At 40.2% G+C, this 13,229-nt stretch overlaps 1 protein-coding gene across 1 annotated transcript; it reads left to right on the forward strand.

Annotated features, from left to right (window-relative positions):
• Window positions 1-2,738: 2,738 nt before the first annotated feature.
• sumo1 (small ubiquitin like modifier 1) lies at window positions 2,739-11,897 on the forward strand. Its single transcript, XM_080422676.1, has 5 exons — window positions 2,739-2,879; window positions 3,609-3,683; window positions 5,397-5,474; window positions 7,211-7,282; window positions 9,386-11,897. The coding sequence occupies exons 1-5, from the start codon at window positions 2,868-2,870 to the stop codon at window positions 9,452-9,454; spliced, it is 306 nt and encodes a 101-aa protein (XP_080278802.1). The 5' UTR covers window positions 2,739-2,867; the 3' UTR covers window positions 9,455-11,897.
• Window positions 11,898-13,229: the final 1,332 nt, after the last annotated feature.

The following is a 13,229-nucleotide window of genomic DNA, read 5'->3' on the forward strand; positions in this document are numbered from 1 at the left end:
TGTTGTACATAACATATACTATGTTATATAGTGTTTGCTCAGTAACAGCTCTTTAGTAAATAGGAAAGGAATTCTCAGGTCGCAATAACAATTTTATCCAATAAGGAGAGAGAACTATACAAAAATAACTTGTAAACTGCAAAACGATAGTGTTCCAGTTGCAATTTTGTCTGCTCTTTTCCCCCCTTCCAATTTCACTTCCTTGTCCTGTATCCTGTGTATAAGTTCCCTTTCTACATATTTCCTGACCTGGAGATGTGTTTTCTGCTTACTAAATAGCTGGATTGATTGATTGATTGAATACTTTATTTAGAAAGACATGGTAAAAGTACATGGAAGTACAATTCACAATACAAGGTCCTCTAAACTGGATCGCTCATAAAAGCACTTGGCTTATTTAAAATGAGATCCCTGTGCACTCAAATCATGATGACATTTAAGAAGACATACAAATATCCACTGCTATGCAGAACGTCATACAATCAGCTTACAGGTTACTGGTATGAAAAACAAGAAATATGTACAATAGACAGTTTTAGGAGGAGGGGAGGGGGGGGTAGGTTAAGTCTTTGACAGGGCCAATTTGGAATTGCAGCCTCCTGAAGGTGATTCTTTAGGGCAGTTTTGAAAGTGAGTAGGGTTTTACACTCCTGGAGAGACGGGGAGACCCTGTTACAGTAGTGATTATTGCAATATAGAGCTACTTAACACTCATCATTACTTTATCTTAAAACATCTTTAAATCTATATGTTCTGTTCTTTTCATTTATAATTAGTGATGCGATGGGGGACTGGGAGCTATTTGTTTTATGGAAGATTAGTGCATTACCCGACCCGTTGTCAAAGTACATGGAGGCGCCAGTCATGATGTCAGTCATATGACGTCAGCACTATCATCATCTCCATTTTGTACCAGACAGTTGTACCCGTTGACAGACAGACTTGGCACAACACAAAGAAATGGTGTAAAAAATGTGTGCTTGTCACAAAATCCCAAGGCACACCTGTTTTGGTGTCCAGTAATATTTTGTTCCCATGTTTTGAGACGTGCTTATTTCATGCTGCTCCTTTCCATTTCCAGACATCAAAAACCAAAGCAAAAAAATGTAAAATCAAGAAAACTCAAGATCTGACGAAGATGCCAACAAGTACAATGGAAAACACAGTGGTAGGAAAACTCAAAAAGGTCTTACAAAAGAGAGCAACAGTTAAAGGTTTTGTAGGCTTCCGTCATCAAGCGAGGAAGATGATACACTTCAACATGTTCAAGAAGGAAATTATGAAGAATTCAAGAAGACACAGCCCCCCTCATGGCGAAGAGAACAGCCATATTCACCTCAGCCAGAGATGCATTAAGACAAGGCCAATTAATGCTTAACTAATTAAAAGGTCATTAAAATGGCCTGACTGATAAACAGCTTTAAATAAACGTATTTATCATTTATGCAATCTGTAATCTGCATGCAGATTGAAAACCGTTTAGAAAAGAATTAACAAAGGCAGAATTTACTTGTATGTATAAACGAATGAATAAATAAATGAATGAATGAATGAATAAATAAATATTACTTATGTCTCCATGATTTGAGGTGAAACAAAGTGAATATTAGCCCACACTAATGTAAGAAATCAATCAATCAACCAACCAACTGATAATGGTCATATTTTGTCATCTCCCTCACCCCCTCAATAATGGACTGTTCTATCGTGCTCTGTAAAATTGAATTACTATATGTTAATGCCAGTGTAATAACCAAAATGGTCACATCCAGTGGTGTAAAGTAAATAGAAAATAGCAGATACAAGTAAATATTTTTTTTTTTTACTTTTACCTTCAGTATTTAAGTATATTTTAATGGGAATACTTTTGTACTTTTACTCGAGTAAATTTTGAATACCGGACTTTTATTTGTACATTGCAGCTTTTACACACAGTAGCAGTATTGATACTTTTACTTCAGAACAAGAGTTGAGTATAGCTACTTCTTCCACCACTGGTTTTCACTGTGTGTTGATCACCTCTGCATTTTATTTTATTATTTTATTGTATTCTTATAAAATAATAAATATATTATTATAAATAACAAATGATTATTAACGGTCATAATTTGTTGCCTTGCTCTAAATAAATCCTATATATTTTTTCACTAAAGAAAAATTATTCCAATTATTTATCAGTTCACACCTTTTTGGAATCAAGCAGCACTTCTTTGAAAAACCCTTTTTTGTTAATAAATAATTACATTTATCATTTTATTGCATTTTATTTTTTTCACCCATTGAGTTTTCTAGTGCAGGGGTCTTCAACAGGGGGTCCGGGACCCCTAGGGGGTCCTCAGAGTTACTACAGGGGGTCCGACAAAACTTTGTGTGATCGGATTTTTTATTTTACATTAACCACTTGAACCCTAGCATCACTTTTCTGAGGAGAACTTTAGCCAAAAATAGCAGATCTACAAGCTCACAACGCCTCGCAGCGCGAGGCGTTGTGAGCTTGTAGATCGGCTATTTTTGGCAAAGAGGCTATAGGTGTAGAGGGAAAAAAGAGCAGACCACGTAAACAAAAAATGTTGAATCTGGAACACAATTGTATACGATATAGAGGGGTCCCTGCTTCATCTCTCTCTCAGCTAGGGGGTCCTTGGGCCGAAAACGTTGAAGACCCCTGTTCTAGTGAACTCTTATTCTGAAAAAAAAAAGAGACAATCGGTACATACTAGTACTTCCGGGTGAGTGACGCTCATAACAAGCGATCAGAGTGAAGAGAGAGAGAGAGAGAGAGAGAGAGAGTGTGACTGAAGCTTTAACTCACTGTCAACAACAAACACATCAAATCCATTACAAACTCCTAACACAGGAATAGAACCATGTCAGATACGGTACGCTGCGTTATTCATCACATTATTCATATTTTGGTGCGCGTGAAAATAGAACCATGGTTACGTACGTAACTTAGGTTTCGTTGCTTATTATTAAGTGGCATTACTACTACTAGCACCACTTAGCTAACGTTGCTAGCCTAGCATAAGTAGCTGCAGGCAGGCCTCCTAAAATGAGTCCTTGTTGTTGTCAGTCCTTGTTGACAGAAGCTAAGCTTTATTATTATCCGCATTTTTGTTGTCGTTGCTGAGTTTTTCTGAATTTACGCACGAATTTACGCACGTTTTTCTCGCCTTTAACGTTATTAAATATTTTTTTTTAAATGTCCCAGGCCTGTTTTAAAACAAGGCTAGCTGCCTCTTGTTGGCTAGCTTGATGATGCTGACCATTTGTTTTTGTTGTGGTGTAAAGTAACTAAGTACATTTACTCAAGTACTGTATTTAAGTGCAATTCTGCACAGGCAAATATTATACTTTTACTCCATTGCAATTATTTGAAAACTTTAGTTACTTTGTAGATTTTGATTATTATTACAAAACATATATTAACCACTTCAGCCCTATATACATTTTTTTGGCCATTTGAAAATAGCAGATCTATAAGCTCACAATGCGTCGCTTACTTAAGTCGATTTTGAATTCCGGATTAACAGAGTATTTCTACATTGCAGTATTGATACTTTTACTTAAGTAAAAACATTGAGTACTTTTTCCACCACTGGTTGTAGGAGACAAAACCTTCCAGCCAAGATGGGGGGGATAAGAAGGAAGGAGAGTACATCAAACTCAAAGTGATCGGACAGGTAAGAATTGTGTGTGTGTGTGTGTGTGTGTGTGTGTGTGTGTGTGTGTGTGTGTGTGTGTGTGTGTGTGTGTGTGTGTGTGTGTGTGTGTGTGTGTGTGTGTGTGTGTGTGTGTGTGAATTAATATATGTTACAGGGAAATTGGCATTCCAGGGAAATTGAAAAAGGAGTGCTTGTTTTTACCACCCACCCAGGCAATTCTGTATAACCAACGCTAGAGGGCAATGAATGCAAGCCAGACGCATGCACGTGCGTGTGCATGTGTGCGCACGCGTGTGCGTGTGTGCACGCACACGCACACATGTGTCGTGTGTCATCGTGGACACTGGATAGTAACCATAGACTGTAACCCATGAAAAGATCTATTCAACTCGGACGGTGCTGATTCGGCTAGCAGACCTTCGGCCGGTCGGCGCGGGCACTCGCGCCTCCTCGGCCTCAAGCTCTGCCGAGTCGGTGCGTCTCCGTCATGGACAATAACTATTATCACATGTGCGTGTGAACGCGTGTTCAGCGTTCCTCTAGCGTAGCTTCCTGCTTGCTATGTGGGGGGGAACAACAAAAGCCAGGTCGGCCTCACATCAAAGCCCCGCCTCGCGCCTCCTCCTCGCGCCACCTCGTATCAAAGCCCCGCTTCGCGCCTCCTCCTCCTCCTCGCGCCGCCTCGTATCAAAGCCCTGCCTCGCGCCTCCTCCTCGCGACCCTCGCGTAAAAAACCCTGTCTCGAACCCTGCCTAAAAGCGAGCGCTCCTCTTTCAATTTCCCTGGAATACCAATTTCCCTGTGACATATATATATATATATATATATGAAGGAATTAATGTCATTATTTCAGACTCAAGGTCCATAGAAAAACACAATTACATACAACAATAAACGTAAAACAAACCCAGTCCAAATGAACATGTTAGACAGGGCATTTGTGACAGTTATATAAATGCAGGCTTTTAAGCCAATGTCTCCTAAGGCTAGAGGAGTATCTAGTGCAGCTCTTCACAGGGTTACTTATACTTACAGTGATGCTATTCACAGACTCATCCAAGCGACACATGGATCTATGCATTAAGTTCCGAAGAACCGCTTGAAAAGTATTGACTCCTGCAGCCACAGACATTTCACTCGCGCTGCACCATCTAGGCCAGTGGTTCTCAAACGTTTTCATGTCAAGGACCCCCAAATTGACACTTATTAGCCTGCGGACCCCCATTTGAAAAGATTTGCCAGCCAGGGACCCCCATAAGAGAAGATTTTTACGGCTCTAGCAGTGATTCTCAACCATTTTAATTTCAAAGACCCCCAGTTTCACATGCTTTAGGCTTCAGACCCCCATTTAATGACATTTCTATCTCTGCTGGGACCCCACTTTATATTGTAAAATCAATGTTAATTTAACTCTGAGAGTGTACCAATGGACCCGGTAGGGCCCATTGGTACACTCAGAGTTAGACCCATAAGGTCCAACTATACATCATTTAGCTGGGGACCCCCTGGAGCAACCTCGAGGACCCCTGCGGGTCCCCGGACCCCACTTTGAGAACCAATGATCTAGGCCTTTTGCGTAAAATGCTCACAGCATCATATATGTTTAGGCTAGGATTCATGCTTAATATACTCTCCTTCATAGGATGTGTGCTCGTCACCTAGTCCATTCAGTGCTGTTTGTTAGTGTTGACGTCTGTGTGGTGATGAACGTGTTCTCTCTGCCTCCTCCAGGACAACAGTGAAATACACTTCAAGGTGAAAATGACGACACATTTAAAGAAGCTCAAGGAGTCTTACAGCCAGAGACAGGTAAGGTTGAATGGAGAACCCCCATTACACCAGCTCAGCTCACACAAGCTTGCCCTTAGCATTTCAATAGCAAAATAAAACATATTGAAATGTTAAGAAAGGACAAAACTCTCTCAAGCTGAGTCCCGACAGATATCTCTAAAACACTAATTTGTCCCCGGTTTTCAAAATGATTGAATAAAGCGTCATAATCATTTTTGACCCCTTTATCCATATTTTATACTTTGGCTATTCAAAAATAGCAGATATACAAGCTCGCAAATCTTTGAATATATGTTTTTAAAGCGAACATTTGTAACTCAAATCTTTGCTTCTGGGGGGTGCCTGGAACAATATTTTGAGATGGGGGGGGGGGGGGTCCGCGGCCAAATACATATCATTTTGGTGGTCCTTGACATGAAAAACTTTGAGAACCACTGATTTAAGGGTCCTCCCCTCCCGGTTTGAGGGGCTGAATATATGGTCACCCTAAAAACTACACACCCAAACTAAGTGCAGACTTGACACTTGGGAACGCAACTGGCACTACACATTCCATAGCATGTGGCAAAAAGAAATGCTAATAAACTTGGGAGAAGAATTTTGGGAAATGTTACAAATTAGCGTGTAACTTTTCAACTAAGCACGAGAACTGCCACGTTGTCGTATAAAAAGTCCACGTCCACCAGTTGGTCATAATGTGGGTTTGCTGACACAATTGAGGTAAACGTTTTGGTATTAAAAAAGCTCCTGCGCTTTATTATTAACCCCACATGTACATGTTGGTACACCAAGTGATGTAGCCCAGCCTTGGGTCTGCTGTTTGCTACGTGTTTTAAATCAAAGTGCTGTGACTTTGCAACATTGAGCCAGCTCTACGAGCTTGTAGATCTGCTATTTTAGAAAAATCACGAAAATGTGTGCAAATCTTTGAATTACATATATTTTTTGAAACTATTTTAACTCAAATCTTTGCTTCTGGGGTCCCTGGAACAAAATATTTTGAGATGGGTGGTCCGCGGTCAAATACATGCCATTTTGAGGGTCATGAAAAAAGTTTGAGAACCACTGCTGACGGCAACATTTTAAAAAAAAAATCGGTCTCAGGTCTTAATGGGTCAAGTACCGGGAAATCAACCACTTAAACCATTATTTTATACTTCGGCTATTAAAAAATAGCAGATATACCACAAGCTCACAGCGGTTCGGTTCATGCTGCTGCGTGCATGAACCGAACCGCCTCTGTCCATAAACAAACGGCGTGAGCAGTCTGCACCAGGAAATGCTTGGTACCTACCTTTTTTTTATATTGAAAGTGAAACTCATGAACAGTGTGAAAGTGGTTGGAAAAACCACCAACATTGTTATTGTGAAGTACTCTCGTACCCTTGCATCCCTATTCTAGCATCCCAAAAGAAATAATAGCCGATCTACAAGCTCACAACACGTCACAATGCTTATAGGCCGGTGAACAAAATGTGGTCCACAATTCCATGCTGTATTGAAGTGGTACCATAGGAGAGATAACAAGCAGACGTTGATCAAAATAACAACTCTTTAATTAAGTAATGCAGATGTTTAACTATAGTTTAATATGGTTACTGTAGGTTACTGATGATGATGCTGTGTGTGTGTGTGTGTGTGTGTGTGTGTGTGTGTGTGTGTGTGTGTGTGTGTGTGTGTGTGTGTGTGTGTGTGTGTGTGTGTGTGTGTGTGTGTGTGTGTGTGTGTGTGTGTGTGTGTGTTTTTTTGTACAGGGGGTCCCAATGAACACGCTACGGTTTCTCTTTGAAGGCCAGAGGATCGCAGACAACCAAACCCCTAAAGAGGTAGATACACCATTCTCCCTTCCTGTCCCTTACCTCTGGGCTTGTGCAGGTCTTAGAAAAGTACAGCAAAGTTCATATTGTTACATGATTTGATAGATTCTTTCTTTATGAAAGTGTCACGCTTCAAAGGAAGCCCAGCGCATATGGACTTACAGGACTAGGGATGGCCAACCGGTAACCGTTACCCGTTAACCGTTTAGAAATTGCCAACCGGTTAACACTAACGGCTAATGGCAAACCGTTTAAAAAAATATATATATATATATATATATTTTGAAAGGCCAAGTCTACACCCGCAACCACACGTGACTTCCACTATACTAACACTAGTAAACACAAAATGAAGAGTACGAGGAGTGGAATGTGAAATCAGCCGTCTTATTGACACAGAGTATGCCCGACAGACACACGGCAAACAACCTGGCAGCTAAACTAAATCATCATTTAGTTTTTATTGGTAAATAGCGCTTTTTTTTTGGGTACACATTTCCTCAACGGTTAATGATCAATTAATCGGTAAGGCCTAACGGCAACCGGTTAAGAAAATGTCTCCATTTGGCCATCCCTATACAGGACACTTTTATATTTCATCTTACTATCTTACTACTATCTTATCTTACTAGCTTATCTTACTATCTTACTATCTTACTATCTTATCTTACTAGCTTATCTTACTATCTTACTTCTTACTACTATATAATTGACAAAAGCTCAGAAAGTTCGTGCGGGGTAAGCAAGCACAGGATCACTCCATTTGCCCCGAAACTTGCCACAGACTGTTGTTCAGAGCTATGGCTATGTTTTAGGCATCTTTACCCCACCTCGATCAGTGATCGGACTCTCGGTTTGATTGATTCTCTGATTTGCCTATCAGACCCTCAGCCTGATCTGGCAGGTTGCCATATCAACCAGATACAGGAAGTCTGACCTCTTTATCACATGACCGAGGTTGGGAGGATGGGACCTAGAGGTTAGGGCCGCAAAGCAAAGCGGGGGGGGGGAGGAGAGAAGCCGAGAGGAGAGGCCCGAGAGGCCGGACTTCGCATGACGTGTGTGTGCAGAGCTATAATTAGGCCAGGCCGCCGTCCTGGTTCAGAAATATCTCTTACAGAGGAAATTGACTATTTAGAAGGGATAACAGTCGAAATGTTTAGGAACGATGAGGACGTGAATCTGTTACACACACCGCTAAAGCATGAGGAGGAATTTGACTATTTAGAAGGAGGAAATGTTTGGAGAGTTTGACGCGGCCCTGACATCTGATGAGTCTTGGACTCTGTCTGGACCAACCTCGGATCGGGCCTAGATTGCGGCCCTGACATCTAGTTTGACATAAACAACGAACCGACATATTAATTCACAAACAATGAACAAACAAATAACAAACTAAAACACTCAAGCTTCATACTGCACGTGGCAGATTACATAAATACCACTTAAAATACAGCATTGGGCCTGTTACCTCACATCATAACAGAAGACCGGACATGAACCTATTTGAAAAGATGAGATTGTCCTCTACTCCCAGGCTCTAGAAACAAAATGTGCCGTCTTAAATACCTCATAATTAAACAAACAACCGCTCCAACTTCTGGCCATCATCTTCCCAGAATAGCCCAGGTTTTTGTTTTTCGCATTACATCAAATAAAGGAACCCTCAAATCGTCATACAGAGTACGATGAAACATAAAATGTTACGTTACAATTACGACAATTTTGTTATATTCTTTGTGGTACCGATTCAGTTTGGCCTTTTGCCAAAGTCTGTCTTCAACTTAAAGTGACACTAATGTAACTTTGTTTTTTAATGAATAAAATGTTTTGTCCAAGCTGTATGGTAGAGTATGTAAAAAAAAAAAGCAAACATTTTTAACTCAAATCTTTGCTTCTGGGGGGTCCCTGGAACTAAATATTTTTCAGATGGGGGTCTGCGGCCAAATACATAATTTTGGGGGTCCTTGACATGAAAAAGGTTGAGCACCACTGATATAGAAACATACGTTTTTTCAGAATACTGTTGGGATTTAGGAGACATTTGTAGAATCGGCTTCAGGTCTTAATGGGTTAAACTCTGAAACAATGTCTTGTCTTCTCTTGTCGCAGCTGGGAATGGAGGACGAGGACGTCATCGAAGTGTATCAAGAACAGACCGGAGGACTTTGGAACGATTAAAACCTCCCGCAATTTCTTTTTATTATTTTTCCTTTTTGAATTTTGTTTTTGGATTTTTATTTTATAATGTACATTATTATTATTATTTTTCGTGCTTTTTTTCAAACCATCTGGATCGATCCGACGACTCTCTTTTATCAGGGCTTCCTCGCTTTGAGCGGCGAGAGAGAGAGAGTCGAAAGCAGAACGAAAGAGCGAGACTGAGGTAAGAATGGAAGAAGACAAGAGCTGTTTCTTTGACTCATGTAAAAGCAGAGGTGTGACAAAAATCGCTTCTCGCCTCTCCCCCCACACACACAAACGCAGGGACACAAACAGCCTTGCCCCAGTGTGGTGCATTCAAGGTGAATGTTCCTGCTGGAGTTTGAGCTGACAACCCCCCCCCCCCCCCCCCCACATTTTTGTCTTTTTTTAAATTGTTTTCATTATGGACTTTTTTTCCTCTCCTTTTTCTGTCAGTAAACATTTAGCAGAAGTACTAACTGGCCAACTAGATGTGTTCATATGAAGCAATGGGCTGCCAAGCCATGCATTCGATTGTACTGTGCGTTTTGTTTTGGTACCAAGTAAAGGCAGAGTTTGTCGGTGCTCTGATGCAGTGGTTCTCAACCTTTTCAGGCCGTGAACCCCCCCCCCCCCCTCCAAAATAATCATATTTGAACTGGGGACCCCCCCACCCTGGCAAGCACTAGGAATTGTAGGAGTTGAGGCATTAAATTTTTGATTCCACAGATAAAAAATGTGATAAAAATGTGATAAAAAAAAGCTCACAAGCTTGCAGATCGGCTATTTTCACAATTTTTGCCTCTTTCTTATATTATTTGACAATTTTTCCAATGTTTCACCGGCTTTTATAGTATAGTTTGTTGATTAGTTTTGATGCAGTAATGGTCTTTTTCTTTTCGAGGTATTTACTTTACTGTCATCTGGGGACCCCCCCCCCCAGGTCGAGAACCACTGCTCTGATGAACCTAGTTTTGAGAGCCGCGGTAGAACTCGTTTGGCCTAAGCTGTTGCAATTGCCCCCAATGCTCCTGCCACTTTCAGAAGTAATAATGCTGGAAATATTCCAACTTAACTGTGAGATGATGGGAGTTCTGCTTTCCCTTTTTTTTTATTATAGATGGCTGGAATGTTATTGATATTTCATTCTCTTCTAATCTTATTAATATGCCTTTATGATAAAGGCTCTAGCGGTTGTTATGTTGGTAAGGTCACAGTGCTACCTGTTAATAGACAAGTATTAGAAGTGCTGAGGACCCCACTGCAGGCATTTTCATTTCAACTAAACACTCCACGGGTTGATTTTCTTTTTAGCTTCTGGACATGCCATAATAGGCGAAAATAGACAAACGTTTGGCAAAAAGAAAGGCGAAGCTTCATAGAAAATAGCGTTATGTACATTTTTGCTATTTGATGTACAATGTAGTGTAAGAGTTTAAAGCCAAATCAGCCTGTGTAGTGGTAGTATTGAGAAGCTGAATAGACTCCATGCCCTCCATGGCACAGGATTGGACACTTATTAATATTCCCAATGGCCGTACAGTTACAGCTAGAATGCTTGTCCCTATTTTGCCGTTTATCATGACCGCTTATCTCAAATGGTATTGGGGATACAAATATTTTCGATTAACTTTTTTTTTCTCCATCTTGCATCAATGTCTATGATTTGCTTTCAGGTATTCGAAATTAAATTGTTTAAATATTTCTGAAATTGAAAAACGATATTCTATGATTTCATGTTTGTTAAAAAAAATGAAAGAAAATGAAAAAAAAAACAAAAAACAGGAGGTCCTTACACACCAGGAAATATTTGCGTTCTGTGTGGATGTACTCGTAACGCAAATAGTTTGAATTAATGAAAATTAATCACATAAGATTAACGCTCCTCGTGTGTAACGACCTTAAATTGTTCAACGTGTTGTCAATGTTCATCAGACCAAGGCGGGGGAAAGGGAGGGAAAGATCAACATGCGACTTGCCAGTCATTTGAAAAGGGCAAAGCAAAGGCGTTGCCATGAAAAATTACAAGTAATAATTATAGTTCATTGCAAATTGTTTGATCTGATACAATGTGTATGATTTGGAGCAGGGTTTTTTTTCTTTTCTTTCTTTCTTCGAATTATTGTGCTCAACTTGTATATTTTGTATTCAATAGTGATGTGTGAGCGTGATTCTGTGTATCTTAAGTGTTTATTCTTCATTCAACTTGTACACTTGTTACAAAGTTCCCCCTGAAGCTTCGCATCATGTGTAATTTTATCATTGAAGGTCGAGTCAGTGGTGTGTGATATATAAGTTTTAAGATGGTCGACAAACGAGACGACCAGAGATGGGTTTTAAAACATAAAAAAATGCGATTGCTCAGCTCCCTTAACCCTTTAAGACCGGGAACGCATCCGTGTCATTTTTAAGATTTATTTGGCTATTCGAAAATAGCAGATCTACAAGCTCATAGCGCGGCACCCGGTGCCGCGCTATGAGCTTGTAGATCTGCTATTTTTGAATAGCCAAAGTGTAAAATAATCAGGGGTGCACATAAACTGGTGCTTGTAGATGCTATTTTAGAAAAGAAATCGTGAACATTTGTGCAAATCTTTGAATATGTATTTGTTTTTTAAAGCGAACATTTTTTAACTCTGTTACAACTTCTGGGAATCCCCTGGAACAACATATTTTGAGATGGAGGGTCTCCACGGCCAAAATACATATATCATTTTGGGTGGTCCTTGACATGAAAAAGTTTGGGAACCACTGATATTATAGCAACATGCGTTCAAAGATTTGCTTTAAAAAAAACATATATATTCAATGATTTGCACAGATTTTCGCGATTACAAAATAAATAAATAGCAGATCTACACGCTCATAGCGCGGCACTCGGTGCCGCGCTATGAGCTTGTATATCTGCTATTTTTTGAATAGCCAAAGAAATCTGAAAGTGACACACAGATGCGTTCCCGGGTCTTGATGGCTTACGGCATTTCTCATATCGAACGGACAGTCAAACCCTCACACCTTATTCACCATCTCTGGCTAAAAAGAAACACGTCCTGGGTGTTTCTCTATACCTCATTATTCACACTCTTAGTGGACACTTTACAATATGCACCTCCGTTAAGACGTTTCAGGAGCAAGTCAAACCTCCAGCCGACGTTGCCTGCCCCCTGGGCATATATATGCCGTTTGCCTCATCTCAATTTCTATAGCTGCAACCGGGGTGACTTAACAGGTAGTGCAAGATGGCTGGACATAGGCCAACCGTCCACATCCCGTTCCATGGAACGGGTTTTAATTCCAACCACATGCCGTACCGACTGGTTTCACTCATTCACACACCTTTAACCCATTGAGACCTGGAACGCACCTGTGTTTTTTTTTTTTTTTTGAGCAACAAAAAAAAAGCATTATTTTACACTTTGGCGATTCAAAAATAGCAGATATATACTTTTTTTTTTAAAGAATACTGTTGCGATTTGGAAGACATTTGTAGAATCGGCTTCAGGTCTTAATGGGTTAAAACTACAAGAGGCCAACTAATTAAAATAAGATCAGCTTGTGTAACTGTTGGTTTGGAATGGAAAAACACTGTTTAGTCTCAATATTGTTGTTTGTAGCTATGTCAGAAGTGCAATTGATGAATCAGGGTTTCACAATATAACAGTTGATGCAGTTACAGTTCACACACTCCCATACAGGTTCATGTGTGCACTTAGAAAAGACCTGCCCAAGGTAAAAGATCACCTCAGACTCTTCTCAAAGTGTTTTTTTTTGG

Source organism: Gymnoscopelus braueri, assembly GCF_963280865.1.
Source record: "Gymnoscopelus braueri genome assembly, chromosome: 24".
NCBI classification, from domain to species: domain Eukaryota; kingdom Metazoa; phylum Chordata; class Actinopteri; order Myctophiformes; family Myctophidae; genus Gymnoscopelus; species Gymnoscopelus braueri.